Source organism: Grus americana, chromosome 3 (genome assembly GCF_028858705.1).
Source record: "Grus americana isolate bGruAme1 chromosome 3, bGruAme1.mat, whole genome shotgun sequence".
Classification (NCBI taxonomy): domain Eukaryota; kingdom Metazoa; phylum Chordata; class Aves; order Gruiformes; family Gruidae; genus Grus; species Grus americana.
This window is the reverse complement of record NC_072854.1, coordinates 114,879,006-114,898,979: the sequence shown is the minus strand read 5'-3', so window position 1 is coordinate 114,898,979 and position 19,974 is coordinate 114,879,006. Positions and strand designations below refer to the sequence as shown.

General features: G+C 39.8%; 1 protein-coding gene and 1 long non-coding RNA gene across 23 annotated transcripts in view; one reads left to right on the top strand and one right to left on the bottom strand.

Annotated features, from left to right (window-relative positions):
• The window catches only part of EHBP1 (EH domain binding protein 1), a 229,641-nt gene that overhangs the window by 5,526 nt on the left and 204,141 nt on the right, over positions 1 to 19,974 (bottom strand). For all 22 annotated transcript variants that reach the window (XM_054821276.1, XM_054821277.1, XM_054821278.1 and 19 more), the window contains 2 exons: positions 3,483 to 3,582; positions 2,256 to 2,329 (listed from right to left, as the gene is read on the bottom strand). In XM_054821276.1, the coding sequence (XP_054677251.1) occupies positions 2,256 to 2,329; positions 3,483 to 3,582 (174 nt within the window). The remainder of the gene's footprint in view (positions 1 to 2,255; positions 2,330 to 3,482; positions 3,583 to 19,974) is intronic.
• On the top strand, positions 478 to 3,475 carry LOC129204753 (uncharacterized). The gene is made up of 3 exons (XR_008576489.1): positions 478 to 582; positions 1,585 to 1,676; positions 3,261 to 3,475. It is a non-coding gene; the product is annotated as an uncharacterized LOC129204753 (long non-coding RNA).

The window sequence follows — 19,974 nt, the reverse complement described above, 5'->3', positions numbered from 1 at the left end:
CGCCAATAAACCGCCTTTATCTGCGATCAGCAGGCTGCTATCTTTCGCAAGGCGCGCTCTCTCTTTTTTTTTTCCCCTGTCATCAACTAGCTAAGTAAATTGGTTGATAGATTTTTAAACAGCACAGTCACGCGTGGAAGAGTTAGAGCAATTTACCAAAACAGTAATTATCACCTTTCAAAGACTTTTCTATTTTTTTTTTCTTAAGTTCCAGTTTGGGTTGGTATGTTCTGCCTCTCTTTTAGACAAACAAACTGGTCCCGTCCTGATATATATATATTTTTAATATTTATTTATTTATTTTTATTTTCTTTTTCCTGCTCGTGTATTTCAGGTTTGGAATTGGTGCTGCTAAAAGTGAGATCTGTCTTTTCAACTCTTCACACAGTCCAAGCACTCATTAGCAATCAGCTAAATGGCCTCAGAGCAGACAGCGCCGGGCTGTTCAGGCAGCCCATGCTTCTTGGGGGAAACGATATTATAAATGGTCTGGCTTTACTGGTGCTTCCCAAAAGTACATCTTTGCACCCCAGCGTATGTCGGACACAGAAAGTGATACAGCGCTGATGCACACATCAAGAGGTGGGGTGTCACAAATGCATATTTTGACATTTCACAGGTATTTTTGTGGGAGAGTTTCTCCTTTAATATGTTTAGCAGATAGCTGCTAAAACTTCCAACAGGCTAATAATCTTATTGAGGGTTAAAATGCTGAACACAGACTTTGTTGTATTAATAAAAAACAAAACCAAAATTCTCCAGCACTTATGTTTTCTCCCTAAACCCCTGTTATACTATATCACCAGTAGCACAAAAAAAAAAAAACAAAAAAACACACACCTTTCTGGGTTTTGACATCTCTCTCTGAACTTAGAAAAAGGAAATTAAAAAAGGGCAGATTTTTGCTCAAGTCAATGTGTGAATGGCACAGGCCGCTAGACATTCAAAGGCTGCTGCTACAACGTTCCAAGACAGTAAAACAGATAAGACCCAATTAAACACTGAAATTTCGGATTTAAATCCAGTACCTCTTAGCTCCTCTCTGGTTTTAGAGTATTTTACGTTTTAAATATTTCGTTAGTATGATTCCCAAGAGATCTAGCTTGTCTCTGCAGAAAGCAATGTATATATTTATGACTCAAGTTTATCCAAGAATATAGTGAACGTAGTCTTATGCAAAAAATATAACCACAGATGGAGAGATATGAAAAAGCTACCTGAAACCTGCTGCTTTTTTTTCCTACAAACTTATGCTTCCAGTGAAGTCTCCAAACTAATTAGAATTGATTTATTATGGATCAGGTACCTTATCAGGTGAAGAAAGAAATTACCATGGACAGTCAAAGGGTTGAGAGGTCAATACAGAATAGCAAAATCAATTTGCATTGATTAGACAAAAGGTCCATTTTACAGAGCCCAAAGGATTAACTTTTAAGCAAACATCTTTGAACTATAAGACAGCACTTGTGACTGAGAGGTATAAGCGGTGCAGCATTAGAAAACACTTAAGATATTTAAATAAAATAATGCAAGCAATGGTTTAAGCTATCTGGATGTTTATTTTTTATTATGAATCATCCCCAGGATTATTGTACAATTCACTTGAAAGCCCTATGGAAAGGATGCAATTGTTTCATTTATCCTGCGTGTCAATCTTCCCATGAGTTTTCATTCAGGTAAGGTGACTAAACTCGGTAGAGTTGCAGAGAAGGGAGAAAATCTGTGCAAAGGATCGCACTAATCCTGGTGTTGCTTGTGATGAAATATTTACTTGGCAAACATAGTGTTTTACCACCAAAACTGATGAGACTTTTTTTTCCCCAGTGAGATACTGTTGTAAACCAGATCCGAAACATTAAAAGGAAGGTGGCTCCCTTCTGTGGATCACCCTTTCCATTTTCTGCGGCACCCAAAGCAGCATGATGCTGCAGGAAACCCAGGAGAGCATTACTGCAACAAAAAATAATAAACCCCGGACAAATATTCTTTACTTCCTCATCACTTTGTTTTCAAAGTTTATTCTAAGGAGACCATATTTCTTTGTCCCGTATCTTGGACTTCCCTCCCCCCCCCCCAAAACTTAAGAATGGGATTGCAGACCCAGCGTATTTGCTATGTGCTATCTCTTCAAATGATGTAAATATCAGCATTAATTCTTAACTGGGCTTCAGAAAAGCCTCCATGTTTGGTACTTCCAGGTAGCCACCTTCGGCAGCAAGCATTTTGCTTCCCTCGGTACCCAGCATTGCTCTTACCTTCAATAGCAAGCATTGCTCTTAGCTCCCGGTTCAGCAGTTCGTAGCGCCTTTCTAGGTCATGTTCTTTTTCCCTAGGCAAGTTGCAAAAGTTCATCAATATGTTAATTACTAAATCATTAAACACTTAAAAGAACCTTTAACTTACATTGATTTTAGGACTTGTAACCGACTTTTCTCTTTAACTTTAAGCTACTCCAAACAAATGATACACAAACTTACTACCTTGCTCAGGTGGCATATTCAGTAACAGGGCCTTTTCATTTTCTATAATGTTGGCTTTAATTCTGTCAGTTTAATTCTATTGTGCTACAGGACGCAATTATTTCATATTCATCCTTGGAGCGGCTGTTGTGGAATGTCCTAAATATAAAACATTCCCCTGGATCTAATGAACAAATTCCAGCATCAGCCTATTCACCAAGATAATATGACACTGGAAGTATTATCCTATATACATTCTGCCCTAATGAAGAATGAAAATTAGACATGGGATTAGAAAGCTTAATATTTTGAAGGTAGAATCTTCTGTCAAGTTCAGACACGGTAGAAAATTCGTGAGCCCAGGCTCTTCCCAGGGAAGTTTGCAGGCATCTACACTAGGTGGCATTACTGAAAGAAATATAATCAAACCGAAAGAAGCTGGGAAAGAAGTGCTGAGGGCAGAACGCCTCTCAAAACAAGCAGTGTTTTCTCCCTTCCTCGCCCATGCTAGCGAAAAAAGTTTATTTCTCCTTACTTTGCAGTATTGGTATCATTGCACTGCGACTGATTCACTAATATCCTTTCAGCAGTCCGGTGCTGCTGAACTAGCGATGGGATTGAGGATTTCTGCGAAGCAGGTAGCGACTCAAATTTTGCTGTCTCTCAGAACAGTCCTCACCCGTCACATCTGAGGCACAATCCAAATCTATTTGTGCATTTCTAAAATGTGATTTTATTCTACTGTTGGGCCTTTGAAAATGTAACTGTGCTTAATATTTCTTTAATTTTTTTTTTTCACAGCTCTGGCTAATCTTGTGTCATTGCACGCTTCTCATTTTCAAGTCTGAAATATGAGAAAATACAAGTTACTTGATGTGTTCCACAAATCATCCATGCTACTCACTTTTGAGGGAACATTTTGAAGACTGATGGGAAGAAAGCAAAGAAGTTTTGCATCTATCTGCTAGGTAAATATTCCAGTAAACCATCCTTTTGTAAATACATGTATCCATCTGTACTTACAGAAGAGAAAGCTGGTTCATTCGTCTTATTAAGGCATTCTTCTTATTAACCAGCATGAACCATTCCTGCATCATAGCTTCTTCTTCTTCTGTGTTTCTGCCTGCAATTGAAAGAATTTCATTACTTACGTGGCATTTCACAAATTGAGCTACGTATTTCAATTCAGGTTTTCGAGTATTGGTCTCCAGTATCATTGAGCATTACAAGGAGTACTCTCAAATGGTAAAAACATCATATAAGTCCTGCAGTCCAATGCTGCTTGCTCCATAAATAAATCTTTGAAAGCAGACATTATTCAGCATAAATTTTCGTATTCTTTACCACACTGATACCCTGACCTAAATAAACACCTTTTAAAAAATACTGTATCTTTTAAATTCTTCTGAGAGAACTATATTGTTGCTAATGTTCCCAATGAAAAAAACCCTTGTTGCTAAAAGATGTCTGGTCATCACAGGCCTCCAAACACAAAAGCAATCATTGTAAGCAAAACCCACTCCACCCATGCAAACCCAGCGCAGTGAGGATGACATGGTAGGGATCAAAGCAGCTGCAGAGGAGATGGTAATCCTCAACCCTTGGCCAAGGCACAGGCACCTACTCAGCTTCTCTGCCCTTATGGCCACTCTTCCAGATGATGAGCTGGAGAGAGCTGCTCCTCTCCTGAATCTGCAATCAAAGGGAGAATCTGCGCAAATACAAATCTTTTTGGGGTCCAGGTGCCTAAGGATCCCCATGTGTGAGCTTTCCCCAGCTCATGTCCGTCATTGCCACCCAGGCAGGATCAGGATCCTCCAAAGCCTACCTGCAGGCAGTGCTATGTTCTACCAGACTCTGTAAGAGTTACCACCTCTGCACCATCAGGCCACGTAGGGGAAAGGCAGACGAGCACCCAGAAGGCTTCTGACTGTCCTTTCCATGTAACGGGGTTGCTCAGCCATATTTCACTCTCTCTGAGCTCAGGGACTAGGAGAAACCTCATCAAAGTCCTTTGCACAGACTGCACCTCTGTAGTGACCTGCCATTCTCATCACTCAAGTTGAGCTAAGAAACAAAGACTATATGGTTCTCGTTGAGTTAGGAAACTCATACATTTCCTATGGTTAAAATTAATCTGGGAAGAAACCTGGAATAGTGGTAAAGGAGCATGAGCTGAGACTTCTGAGTACTTCTCCCAGCTTCAACACTGCTTCACCAGGAGACTGTGGGCAGATGTCTGCATTTAACCACCTTGTGTGTACTATGGGGATAATCGCCTGTACCAATCTTGCAAGGGTGCTAAAAGTTAATTCTTTGATGTTTGAAAAAGGTTTTGAAATCTCTGATGCAAGACGCTGTATACTTGGGGAAGCTATCTTATTAACATAAACCATAAGATCCCTAGTTGCAGAGAAGCAATTTCCAGCACCAGAAGCTGGAAGGACACCAGAAAAAAATGTTGTTTTCCTCTAAAAGAAAGCTTTCAATTTCTGGATGGGAGCGTTTGAAATGCTTGCATGTATGTGCCTGCCACACACACGTTCACACCCCAATGCCACGGTAGTGTGCAAGCCCAGATCTGCATGGAGAACCACCTCCTCACCCGGCTATGACCCTGCTGCATGCAAGGGAAGGTCACTGGCCTTCTCCAAACTGTTTGATCCCCACTGCTGTGGCCTGTGGGCTTGGTGTATCCACACAAGGGAAGGAAAAGGAGATGAACAGGGAAGTGGGTCAGCTTGGGGTGGAGCTGGTGGACCCAACACAGTAAGAAAAAGTTACGACATTTGGCATGCTCTTCTTTCTGATGTGAGACATGACCTCATATCCACTTATCACCCTGGGAAACTCCTGGTTGATGAAACTGTTCCCAGAAGGGTGCTTTTAGGGTACACAATTTGGTAGCAGCGAGACGGGAAGCGCAGAGCATCCTAAAGTGGGGATGACCCTGCAGCCCTTTTCCAAGCAGAAGCAGCAGGGGCCAGCTCCTGGACGATGGAGCAATGAAGGAAAAAATTTGTCACGTAGAGATGCTCTCCCCCAAGACCTCCAACTTCTGGTTTTGTGCAGAAAATACTACGCCATGGCATTTACAATAATATTCAGCAGTTCAGCACTCCCTCAAAGAGGGTTAAAACTTATAGGTACGCTTTGCTGTTAAGTTACAGATCAAAGGCATTGCTGTACTGGTCCATCTAACAGGGTCTGCTTTTAGAAGCAGATGATAATCGATATTAGGAAGCTTTCACTGAAATGCAAAAATTAGCTGTTTATTTCGGGAGAGGACAAGAAAAAGGGCATAGATGGGTTTTTTCCCCTTGCAAAATGATCAATTTATTCTGTGACACGAGATTACCACACTGCTGGTGAAAAAATTTCTCACAACCAGACATACGTGGCTGTAGTAACATTTTCACCAATTTATGACACTCAGTTTGTTGGGTTTGGGGTGGTCTGGGATCTCTGGCTAAAAGATGCCATTATAAATGCAAGCTCTTGCTGCATTTCAGTTTGCAAGCCTTGAAAAAGAAATGGGAGACAGAAATGTTTCAACGGAGTTTGACTCGATGGCGGATCTGAACTTGAATTTCGTGCCATGCAATCTCAGGGTAAGAACGTAAACTTCCTTCTATTAATGTATTCCTCCTAAATAAAGTTAGCTGCAATGTATAATGAGAAAAGATCTAGGTAAAGCTTGGAGCTGTCGAGTCAGATCTGAACAGGTGTCTATTTTGATATTTCCACGCTGAAACCGAAGCACACACAATATCCATAGAATAGGTTAGTTTAAAAGTGAGTTAACAAAGTCTTGATTGTTTTTACAGAATTTTTAATCTGTTTTTGTATTCGCTTTGGACCCATGTGATGCCCTGACACCAGTCATGTGATATCGGCTGTGATAGGCACAAATCCCCGGGCAGTAACAAAAGAAGAAAGAGTAAAAAAGAAAAAGCTGAGAAAAAGCTTGCAATTTGGAAAAAGGCCAATTGTACCCTGGTGAAGGCCTTTTTGATCAGTGAAATGACACATGTGTGCAATATTAATAGCAGTCGATGCTGATATTTTATTTGTTGACCATCAGCTTTTAAATTCTTGTGCATGGAGCTGAAACAGATTCTTCCTAGGCAAGCAACATAAAGATGAACTTCCATATATAAGAAATTTAAATAACTCTTTTCAGCAAATACACCACCATTAGACCATTACTTCCCCCCCCCCCTCCGCCCCCAGCCTTGGTGGAAGGATGCACACGAAACACTTTCGACAAAGAAAAACTGAGTGTTGTTACTGCAGCGATATTGCAAGCTAAACTCGCATTTACGATTTCTGAATAAAAAAATTAAGAGAAAAGCCTTTTTTCAACAGTTTCACTCTGTAAAACCCTGCTGCTGCTGGGGTTGTTTTTGTTTCCACTTGCCAAGTGTAAAACAAGTATTTGACTTGCTACAAATGCTTGAAAATTAAAACTGGGAAAATACCTGTGTTGTTCTCAGGAAAAAAAAAATACTGTACAGATTATTTAAATGAAGTGAAAAACATGTTTGAGAACAAATCGATCCCACACATGCAAATCCCTTATCTGAGCCAGTACAAGATGACGAAAATCTATAAATAGCCCACAGATCTTAAACTTAAATTTTTTCCATAATACACGCATTACACTATTGTTTTCGATAAAAAACAACAACAACAACAACAAAACCCTTTTAAAGCTAGTAAGTTGGACCATTACAAATTAATCCTGACTTTAATAACTGGTTAAAGACCCCTTCAGCTTTATAAGTAACAAAAAATATTAAAGCCTGTGATCACAGCGAGCTTTTCTCATTTCTTCTCTAACCATTTGTTATTTAATCCAATACTAGTAATCCAATTTGTCCATCAGACTTTTAAAGGGCAGAATGCAACTTCCCCAGCTTAGACACTTTTCAAAGTACAATATATTTTTCAAATGAATGCTGGATGTTTCATTTTTTCCCCAACTGTTCCTAGCTCTAATGTATGAGGAAAAAAAGAACAAGATGAACATTGTTCGTACTGATTAAGTAAGAGCTCATTAAAGAGCTGTCAGTGCCGTACTTTGAATATGCATGAAGCATATAATCAGATCTAGTACCGTCACTAGAGGAGAATACGGTAAGTACAAAGGATTGATTTAATTACTTAGAGTGGGCTGTGGTGGTAAAGCAGTCTTGTTAGCGCAAAAAGAAAAGGAGGTTGTATTCTGGCACCGTTAGGGGAAAAAGGCAGTTTTAGCTTCTGCCACAATACCTAATCTCAGGATAAAGCACTTTACATTGTAGCTTAAAATGAAGACTGTCAGTTTTCGAAAAAGACCAGAATTCATCTTATCTTGTTTAACCTCACCTGGTTAACTATCTAGCAGAACATATTTATTCTCTTTAACACGTAATTATGCTTATACCTTTTTATCCTATAGTTCAATACTGACTTCTGAAAACAGTCTTCAAATAAGAGCGCTAGGTGCTGCAAACATCACATGCATGCAAAACGCTTGGTAAGAGATTTGAAAAATGCAGAACCAGAAACTTAAGACGAAACAGTAAGTACACGCGCCTTTATGTAAAAAGACAATACAGCTTTTATTGTTGGACTTCATTATTAGATAGTTTCTGAGGAGGATTCTGGCAGCGTTTCTCTAATTTATTTTCTTTTTTGCCCCTCTTCCTTTCTGCTTTCCTTTTAATTTTTTTTTTATTTTCTTCTTTTTTTGGGGGGTGTGTGTTGGATTTTTTTTTAATCAATAAATTCTTGTTTTATTCTTCCTCTAGGAATCCAGGGGAATTCTTTCACAGCAACTCTCAATGCCATTTTCTAATTTCATTGTCTGGCTTGAGTGGTGAAGGATGCGTGCTCTATTCTTCTCTTCACTTGACATCTACCAGAATCCTCCTCAATGATTAGGAACGAGCCCAACACCAAGCCTGGAATAGCACAAGACACTAAATTCTGCCCTCAGATACGAGAAACTCCTACTGACTTCTGAGTTGTGATTCTGCGCTATAACAGCTCCTGGGCAGGATTCAATCAAGGCTGCAGCATAAAGTTTGGTGATTTTGTCCCTTACTAGGACAAATTTTAATGATAGCCAAAATAATAATACTAGCCAGAATTTTAATGATAGCAAAAAACCCCCCAAATCCCACCCCCAAGCCCTTTCTTTTCTCCTGTGATTCATCACACATATTCAAATATAATTTTCCTGACTGTTATTCAAAACCAACTTGAGCCGATTTTCATCTACAATGCTCAAGAATTACAAGCATGTTTATATGTTACCATTTTTGAGAACAATAAAAGCGACTAGCTTATTTTAACGTACAGTTTCCAGGCAGTCTTTTAAAAATACATTTTCCTTCACATTCTTCAGGATCTACAAATGGATTTTTGTTTACACTCTAAGCTAATTATTTGTTAAATATTTAAAATAAGAAGCATCTTGGCAAATGTCTCTTCTGAATCAATTTGAAAAAACATTTTCTTTTTTTTTTTTTCTTTCCTGCTAAAAATGCTTCGACTCCTTATGCTCGGCCAGCTATCGGTATGTATATGTGCCATTAGAGCCATTATTTTTAAGCCGTTTGGGCAGCTAGTCATTAGATAAACCCAATATGGATTAACATAGTAAAACTGTAAATTGCAAAGAAAACAGAGAAGAAAGTGCTACAAAACACTGTGAATACCACTTAAAAGAAAGAAAAAGCAGCAACATGCAGGGACAAGATCAGTTTACAGTGTAAATGGATGAACACAGTAACTCCTCTACACTTTATACCGTTGTAAATCTGTCAAGATAAGCCAATAGATTATTTAAAAAAAAAAATCCTTAAATGTAAATGTATTTAGCTGTTGTGCAAAAATGAATTACAACCCGCGGAAGATAAATAATAAAGGGTTTCTATCAGCATCCCAAACCAGCCTATTCAATCTGGCAAGAAATAACAGGTCTACAGAAATCACTTTGTATGCCGTCTTAAGCAGTAATTGTTTTTAAATTTTATTTGCACTGTGTATAGTGTGTGCCATGGTGTCATGGTTAAACATAGAAAACTCCCCATGTCTCCCCATTTACCTCAACAGAACTACATGAAAAACAATCTACTTAAGACAGAGCCCATTCTTCACCCATTTGCTGATGTTTACACACAGTTTTAAAATAGAATAGAAGAAGCTGTCTTCACTCAACACACTTGGGTGAAGAGGCCAGTAGGAGAATGCCAGCGCATGTGAACTAGAGCGGGGCGAATAACGACAAAAACTGGCCAACTTTGCTCTGCTCTTCTTTCTGGGTTATTTGTTAGTTGACAGAAGCTAGACAACCACCGAGAGCCGTCCAAACACTAGCAAATTCCACAAATTTAATGGGAAGATCTTTTGAAAACGTACCCCGCTGCCTGTATTTGCCTGCTGAATAAAAAAGTTGCATTCACCCAATCATGGGGACGAGTTTTTACGAGTTTCTGTATTAGGAGCGAGCGGACAGATTGGCTTGTTTACCTGAAGGAGAACACGAATAGCAAATAAAGAATAGTTCTAGGATGTGTCTCATCTTGTCTCGTAAGAACCTGGGGAAATTCACTGAAATTGAAGGTGGTGTGTTTAAAACCGATAAAAAGAACGATCTTTCCTCAAAGCCTCATCATTTACCAGTAGAACTCGTTGCCACAAGGCAATGTTGAAACTAAGAGCTCAGCAAGAATTAAAACCAGGGTGAATGTTGAATATGGAAAGGCAAAGCTGTAGCAATAAATATTCAAACAAACAAACACACACACACAGGAGGTAGGAACTGGATCCTCCTGCTTTAGGACATGAGCTAACCTTTAATTTTTAGGTTAAATGAAATGTTCCCTGGGGCCAGGTTAGCCTGCAACTGGCCCTTGCAGAGTTTCTTGTCCCCGCCTGGGTTCAACTCATACCTGTCCCTCTACGGGACAGTGTTCCAGACCAGACCGTGGGGCTGATCCGCCGTGGCAGATACAGCTTTACTGAAAGGAAATACAGGAAGGGATGAGAAACAACGCCAGGAGTTTCAGCTGACCAAGCTCACATCGCTAACAAAGGCTGATGGAAGGTCTCGAATCCTTCGAAGTCAACAGCGGACTTCCCACTGATTTTAATAGCCTTCTCATCTCGCTCACTGTGAACAGCTTATGCACAGACAAGCTCTTGTTTTTAATGCAAGTTACTGAATTTAACGAATACTTAAGCAGAAAAGCTTATATTCATAAAAGATATTCTTCATAAAGGAGGATTACACCAGACCTAGTGCAAAATGTGTCTGATCCAACTGAAAGCTACGGTGAAGATTTTTAAACGACTAGCGTCTGCAGTTTTTCACTTTCTGAGTGAAACTGAGGCATCCCAAAAGAGACCTATTTTCTGAAAAATCACCCTCCTCTGCTTTCAGAGGACCACCTTTGGTGGAAAAGCTCAGAATTTTGGTTAAAATAATTATTCAAAGTTCTTAGTATCTAAATGGAGCCTGCAGTAGGCACTCCGCAGCATGAATGGATGGGCTGCTCCACCTTGAGCTTCAAGCCTCCTATTTCAGATTACCATGGCCAGCTTTCTTCCAGAATACTTATTTCTTTCACTGAACGAGGGCCAGCTGGGTTATTAAAAAAAATCACTGAAAATGAACAAGAATAGCCACCAAGAGATAAACAAGATGGGACTGTTGTTTAGATGACACTGCAGAAGAGCTAGCTAGCAGATGAAGCCCTAGCACAATTTTGTGAGTCTGAACTGGATGGGAAAATGCCTAAGGGACATTAGAAAGGCAAATTCATAGCCACTAACTTGCTGTCTGAGAGCCGTTTAGAAGGAGACATTGATGTCCACACAATGGAGTCTCATAAAGGTAGGTAATGACTGCCAAGAATCTGCCAGGCAGAGTTACATTGCAGTGCATTGTCTGACTCTATTTCAGCCCCCAAAAGTACTGTAACCCTAACAAAATGGAGCCGCCACCAAGGGAATGCCTTTATCACAAGCACACATCAAATTAGCTTAATATCAAGCAGGAAACTTGTAATTTCCTCGGTTTCTGAAACATAATAAATCAGAGAGACTTTAAAATTTTGAGAGCTGTGTAAACAGAAGGTCAGGGCTCTGACCACATCCCAGCACGTGTGAAGATTTGTTCTACCTGGAGTGGGACTGACTCACAGGAAGACAAACATTTGTGGCCTGCAGTCCTGGCAACCTAAAATTATCACAGGACCAAAACTTTCACAAAAGACAATTGCCTGAAAGACTGTTGATTTTCTCTACATGATGAGTCAACACAAGCAGCCACTAGAAAATAACAGAAAATCAACTGAAACAGTATGCCTAGGCTTGATAAAGATTATAAATATATTTTAAATGTGAGGCCATCAATCCAGACCATGAAAACATATAATTTGTGGCCAAAATTCAGACAACAAGAGGTGATGTTCAACTGAAGCATCTAGAGAGATCTGCCTTGAGGACAGTGTGCCTGCAGGGATCCTAGCACTGAGCAGAGCCAACAGTTGTCCTTTATCACCCTCTGGTATTCATTGTACTCAAATTTTCTCACGTAGCACAACTTCAGAAGAAGCATGGGCTTGGGAAAAGTATACGTCAGACCTTTGCTTGCAGCACAGGAAACATGCACCATTAACTGACACACTCAAAACTTTGAAGCTACAGGACAAAGAGTAGCTCACGCTTGGAAATTCACCAAAAAGGGGATGATGGTCTGGCAGATGAACTATTCTGCTTGCAGGTTGACAAGTAGAGTTGGATGCTTTGTTATGAGTGATAGTAATTTCTCTATGGCTCATAACTGGTCCACAGACCAGTTGTCTGTTTACTTGGCCAGTGATGATGAGGTAAGATTCTGAAGTGAGGGGCCAGTTAACCATTGGATTGTGCTCTACTAGGCAGCGTATTATTCCATTTTTACCAAATGTTGCCTTACTTCCTTCAGAACATATTCTCCTGGAGCTGAGAAGGGGCGTTGCACAGTATAAAATGGCCTCTTTAATGGACAGGGCTGAATTTAACCCAGGCAACTGCCTGAAGTGAGATGATGGTTGGCAATGAATGTGACCTTGTATCGGTGTTAATCAAGACGCCTACTCTTACTGGGAGTTGGCAGCTTTGTACTTCTGGGATCCAAAGCTTCCCAGGGCTAACTGGGCAAGTTCAGCTAGGTTGAGGTGTCCTGGGGCCCCACAGTTTCCAGTTTTGACAGAAAAGGTGGTTTTGGTGGTAAATGGGAGAAAACTAAGACAAAAAATAACAGGGCTTTCCGCAGACTGCAGTGGCATCATGGGTCGGGAGCCCCGGGGTGATGAAAGTGCCTTTCTCCTTGCCTTCTCTTTACAGGCAGGCACTGATTGTAGAGAAAGCTAACTTCGAGGCACAAAGCCAAAGACTATGCCTACCACATGAAAGAGCATTTATACTGCAATAACACAAAGAAAGATGGAAATCAGTTAAAAGAAGCAAGTGTCTGTTGGGTCTTGCAAGACTTTTGGAAGGCTTGCAAGTCTATTCATAGTGCCTAGGGCTCTCCCAGAGTAGCCTCCTGCTATGTGGGCAGCACTGCGCTCAAGCTCTCTTCTTCAAGCTGGCTTCAAGCACTTTGTTGACAGGTTCTTTTAAGGCAGTGATGAGGCTACAAGCCAGGGAAGTATGGAGAGGAAGCTGACTTATCATTCAGTCCTTTTGCAGCCAATGGCAATTCTGTGTTACTTTGAGAAAAAAAATAAATATGGTCATTGTTCCTGCTGAGCTGCTTTAATGATTTAATGAACTTGGCCTGGGAAGGCTGAAACACGTATGCTGCCCACATCTAGTCTTGGAAAGGTCTCCTGCTCGGAACTTCTGCCTACCAATGCACAGATCTAAGACTGAAGAGATGTGGTGAATTAGAGAGTCAGAACTGTGAACTCTGGGGTTTGGCATGGTGTGCTCATTCTGTGAGAGCTCCTCAGCTGTAGAAATGCTGGGTATCTGGAAAAGCATGGCCAGACGGTCTTCCTTCCAAAAGCAAGTCAAGATTGCTTCACAGGAACTGCTAATGGGAAGAGATGGAGATTTGAGAGGAAAGAGTTTGCCCGTAAGAGACTGTAAAGGCAACATGAAGGGAAGGGAAACTGGAAAAAGGTTGACAAGCCTCAAGAACTCAAGAAGTTCTCAATCGCTCATAAAATACATAATTCTGGCAACTACAAAACCAACGCTTGTGCAGAAATTTGTGTATGAAAGATTTGGACCCTGAAGACTCACATCAGAAAAACAGCTTACTAGTGTGCTGGTTTATTTGCATTAACAAATTTTAATGAATGGCTTTGAACTGCATGGATTCAGTACTAGCAGGCCTTCTACAGAGCTCTGTGGGCTTCAGGTTAGTCAAGTCACACCTGGATGCAATGCAGAAGCACAGTTACCATATTGTAAATGAGACATTGACTAAAATGTTGCACTTCTTTCACCCAAGGTTTTGGTAGTTGCCAAAACTCCCATTACCATAACCTTGGCACAAGTCAACATTCCTGAACACCAGAGAGAGAAGCATCTCATCAAGTGCTTTATAATATTGCTTTGCTTCAAAAAAAGCAGTTTTGTGAACTGTTACCATGTTACAATAAAAATCACTAACTCTTGAGCTCGTGTCAAAAACCTTTTCTTCTGCCCAACACAAAGTGCTATTAATAATATTCTTCTAGCCTCCTCATTGTTAGATATTTCCAATAAGGAATGCTCACAAACTAACACCAGCAAAAAAATGAAACAGTGTCACATATGTATCATGCATGTATTCAGAATTTTTTGAAATGCTTTCAACTTAACTTTTTGTGCTAAGTTTAACAAGGTAAATGGTAAAGATGTCCATAGAATCATAGAATGGTTTGGGTTGGAAGGGACCTTAAAGACAACCTAGTTCCAACCCCCCTGCCATGGGCAGGGACACCCTCCACTAGACCAGGCTGCCCAAAGCCCCATCCAACCTGGCCTTGAACATTTCCAGGGAGGAGGCATCCACAACTTCTCCGGGCAACCTGTTCCAGTGTCTCATCAGCCGTAAAGTAAACAGTGTCTTCCTAATATCTAATCTAAATCTACCCTCCTTCAGCTTAAGGCCATTACTCCTTGTCCTATCACTACATGCCCTTGCAAACAGTCCGTCTCCAGATTTCTTGTAGGCCCATTCAGGTACTGGAAGGCTGCTATAAGGTCTCCCCGGAGCCTTTTCTTCTCCAGGCTGAACAACCCAAACTCTCTCAGCCTGTCTTCAGAGGAGAGGAGCTCCAGCCCTCTGATCATCTTCGTGGCCCTCCTCTGGACTTGCTCCAACAGCTCCATGTCTGTCTTGTACTGGGGACTCCAGAGCTGGATGCAGTAATGCTGTTTTCAGTGATACTTTAAAATTTTCTATTTTGCCATAACTGCAGTTGTTATACCATCCTTTCTCTTGCTGTGCTTCAGCATGTGCATCTTTGTCTTTCACAATATGGTTGGACAATTCTCTACCACCTCGTGGTTTGGCAAGTTTTCAGCTCACCTGAGATTAATCACGCTGAGCTAAGGAAAACAATTGTGTATATGGAAAGCAGGGTTGGCAAACTGCTACAAAAACTATGGTGTTATTAATTCATTCTTTCTGATTTACATAAAATATGAAAATATGAAGAGACTATGATGATTTCCCTATCTAGCTACAACTTTCTCCTTATGTATATGCAGTGATATTTTTCACACTGGCTGCTCGCGAGCCTGAAGGCAGTGACAAAAACAATTTTTAAATGGAATTCATCTCTCAGGCAAAACTGAACATTCATCATTTTCCTCCCCAAGCCCTGACACTGGTGAATACAAATCTGCCTTTACTTTTGAGAATTCCAAAGAGAATTATGAATTCAATTGTTTTTAAAAGACAAAACTTGGCTTAGGGAGCAGGATGCCTCCTCCTAGCTTATCCCTCCCTCCCCCAGCGTAAATTCATGTTACAGACTGGACGACTCCAGCAAGAAGCATTCAAGACAGTATAATACAGACTGGTAAATACAGCTCGATAATCAGGTTTGTGAAGGTGCAGAGCATATAAGGGATTTATTTTTGATAGTGAATCTATACACATATACATCATCAGGCCCCCATTGAGAAGCAGACCACTCCAAGTGATTAATACAGCTAAAGGGGGCAGATAAGAGATCAATGACAAAAATCACCTGGTAAAAAAAAGTAAAAGGTGTTGCATTAAAAGGGCTTTTACTTTACATGTGAAACAATACCAAGAAACCTGTATTTTAGCACTTGCACTCAACAAGCACTCCAAAGTATGCCGGGATGAGAACAGAAACCCATCCTTTCTAATAATCTTGTGACAAAAGCTAAAAGACATCATCCTATTAACTAGTGATCTCAACTGCTAATGCAGAGTACTTCCTGGTGCCTTTTATGTAGAATGCCGCTATTAAAAAACCACTAAACATTCACTGTGAACAACACAGAATCATTCATCTTTTATCAGCATCTCTTGTTAGAGGAGTATGAGAGGGGCTGAAGGTGTCATTGATATTATAGAGTGGAAATTAATCAGAAATTTTTCTCATATTTTCCTCATCACACTCATTTACTTTTGTACAATTTTCCCCCTGCTAAAAAGTTCATACCCAGCCCCCTGTTGTACGCTTTTAAGTTGAGAATATTCAACGAGTGCGTCAACTGAAAGGCACCAGGTCCTAACACAAAAAGCATTCGAAATTCTCATTTAGTTGTCTTTATTTTGCTAGCGCCATGTGGTCCTTGAAGATGTAGAAAACACGGGAAGCCGAGTAAAGATCAGAGCAAGCTCATTAGCATTCTGACAAAATTGGAGTGGTGGAGATGTATAGTTTGACTAGTTTGTCGTTTTGAAAGCTACCGGTGGTAAGCTTTCTATTTCATTGTGCTTTTGTCTTTTTTGGGGGTTTTCAACGCAGCAGGGTGGTTGTTAGCCTAGGTTTTCACAGTGCATTGTGGGAACCTTGCCTGCACATTCAGCCTATATAGTATCATTTGAGTTCAAGTCAAAAAGTTTTTTTTTTTCCTATTTATTTCATAATCACCTATGCTAATGCATAATTGTCATCTGGCTGTCGAAGCCCATCCTGCTGGACACCTGGTTTATAAAGTTAAAAAAAATAATAAACCAACAAACCAAACACCCCTAAATAAAATACACTCTGAGCTGTATTTAAAAATAAAACCTTTTAAACAAGTTGCTAGCTTTTTTCAAAAGACAAGATAAGAAGAAATTAATTTAAATTCCACTGTTTACAATAAACTAGAAATGTATTTGAGACAGATCCAGTTGATTAGAATTCAAAAGAGACTCTTTCACCGTAAAAGATCCCCAATTCTATTTCAGAGCCTCTTGAAGGAAAGATGGGTTTATACTCCAGAATTATGTAAATAATGAATTACTTCTTAGAATACCTAAAGAAGTTATTACTCTGGTCATTTGATTTTTTTTTTTTTTAGAATTTTTTTTTTAAACATAAGGCTCACTTTGAAGGGCTAAAAGGGCTACATTAATGCTTCTATTCGACATGAACGTTTCCAAGTAGCAATGAAATGGATAAAGGTCTTTTTGGATGAATTTATCTGCTAAATCCTTGTGGTTGCCCTCCTATCTCGGATGATGACCCACAAGAATGTCAACAGCTCATTTCCCAGAGAGCTGGAAAGAGTCACTACACAAGCCATAATCTGCACGTTCTCAAAGAACCATTTCAAACATTACATTTCACAAGCTGTTTAAAGAGATTTTTTTTTCTCTCATCTCCACTATCCCAACAGTACTTTGGACATCAGTGCTTCGGAAATGAGGGCTTTAACAAAGTTGAAATGTGACTTTTTACGTATTGTGTTGGTGGGTTGTGCATACGTGCACACACGTACACGCACCATGCAACACATGAGCGCCCACGGATTCCCACGTGCTTCAAATTCATGTCGCTAAATTCTAGCCACACTATGGCAGGGACAAGTAAATGCTGAGAATCAAAATACATTAAGTCACATCTAATTTACTCATTGGATTTTTTTTTTTTTTATATAATGTGTGTCAGGCTGCCAAAATTGCAGATATCCCTTTAGTAGAAAAGGATAAAACCTGTCTTGAAAGGAGTTACAATGGTCTAGATTTGGATACAGTAAGTTTTACAATGGAGTAAGGATTAAAGATTTATTTACTTAGCAAGGGGGAAAGGATAAACAAATACTAAGAGAAAGAGCTGCTTTATACAAAACCTTCAAAATTCATTCTTTTTGTCATGTGCTTGGATAGCATCATTATGTTTGTCAAAACAGCCTTAAAGCTGCAGTCAGCCTCTGCTGATCAAGAAAAAAACAACGGTCAGGCCAAGAAAGGAACACTGGTCTTTAAAAACAAAAATGTACAAGCAGGTAAGTGCCTGAAGAGAGAGAGCTCTGAAATACCCCTATAGCCATGCGGATTGACAGATCTAAATTTTCCCATCATATTTAAAATCTAATTTTGTTCTATGGTCATGTGAAATACATAGCATTTCATCACAGGAGATGGTGCAACATGTAAGCTATGCATGAAGAACTATATTCCCTCCCCAACTAAAAACAACGCCCCAGCCCTGAGAATTAAATAGCAGGCATTATTCTAAGCTTAACAAAAGGCAGAATTTTGCCAGCTCCAAGATGCCACCTTTATTTCAAATCTGCTTTTAATCATTCAGTTCCTTTTCACTCAGGTTCCAACTCCCAGCAGAGGCAAATAACCTGAAGACTGTTATCTGCCCGACAGTAAAGGCGACCGAAGTATTTTCTATACTTTGCAATGTGCTTATAGCTGCAAAATTATTTATCTCCTTCACTGCGTTCTACTACGAAAGTTTCCTCCAGAAGAATTGCCGGGACCAGCCATATCAAATTAGAGGGCAGTCAGGAGTGTCTAAGTCCAGCTTTAAAACAAATATCATAACAATTACTTAGCCATATGGAAAATAGGGTATGTCTTTTCTGAAAGCTTTTATACATTTTCTATCTCAAATTTCAACTTCATTAGAAACTATTTCTGACTAGCAAGCTGCAAGATTGCTAAATATCTAACTGTTAACTCACCATGAAGAAAGAGACTCTTTTGAATGGCAGAACTTTTCCAAGATGCAAATGAACAATAATCTAATTTTGAGAGTAAATTAACTGAAGGATTCATTTTAATATGTTTCAAAGCCTCTGAAATTAAGTGGCAGTTGCAACCTATGCAATATACACACATACGTGCGCCCACGCTCATGTACACATGCTAACACAGCACCCCCGCTACACCCAACTCCCGTCTTCAGAAGAACTCACATTGTACTTATGTTTAGGTTCCTATGACTTAAAGGCCAGATGTTTCACAAATGACCAACAATTGGAGGTTAGAATAAATTAATGACTGATTTCTGAGCTTTGATGGAATTAAGCATACTTCTTTTCTCAATGTGCCATGTGAATGTTCGCCCGTTAAACTTTTTTTTTTCTTTTTTTTTTTTTTTTTTTTTGACAAGTGAGGCCACCCGGCAGAAAACAACTGATGCAAAACCCAGGAGTAATCCCTCTGTTTAGTTCAACACTGTGGTTAGCCTTAACACTGCCTCTATTATCCAATGGATTTAGAGAAACTTTCATTTATTTGTTGGCCTCAGTCTTCCAACTTTGTTGCCTTCTTTAAAGGACCCAAGACCCATTCCTATGTAAATACATTTGCATAGGGCCACAATGAAACTTTCTGGGACTCGGATTAAACTTGCAGAACTAGATAGCTGCACTGCGCATATTTGTGATCTTCACGTAAGTACTTTCACAAATACATACGAGTAAATGAAGCTGATGTCAACTCTCGCTACAGGAACGCCTGGAGTTTAAAAGAAACGCTCCATTGCAAACTATGTACCAAAGCCCCGAACGCTGAAACAACTGGCAGACAGAGCACCCAAATGTGAAATTACAATATATATAATGAACAAAAAGTCCTTTTCATTTAGGAGCTGTTAAGATCAGCACTTTATTTGCTGCAAAATGTCATCTTCTCTCCTAACCTGTTCCTGTTCCGGTAGGACAACAGGATCCCTGTTGCAAAAGTGATGAGTCATAGCTACTTCGTTTTTCACTTGTTTTATTTTCTTGCTACCTTTGTTTATAAAGAGTACCTAGGGTATAATGTATTATTATATACTGTACTCAATACAGCCTTCTTGTAGCCAATTCAAATATAAAGCTTTGCATCCAGCAAGTCTATTAGGAAACAGCACCAGGATTAATCCCTGCAATTACCACCCTCAAAAAATGCTGGTGGACACTCAGTGCAATTTCGCTATTCCCATATACAAAATGCCAATACCTTAAAGGTTTATGTTCTGTAAGAGAGGCACTATGGACCCAAACTACATATTAGGGCCTGGTTTTGTAATTTCATTAGCATTGATGACTGAGGGCCAGGAATTGCAAC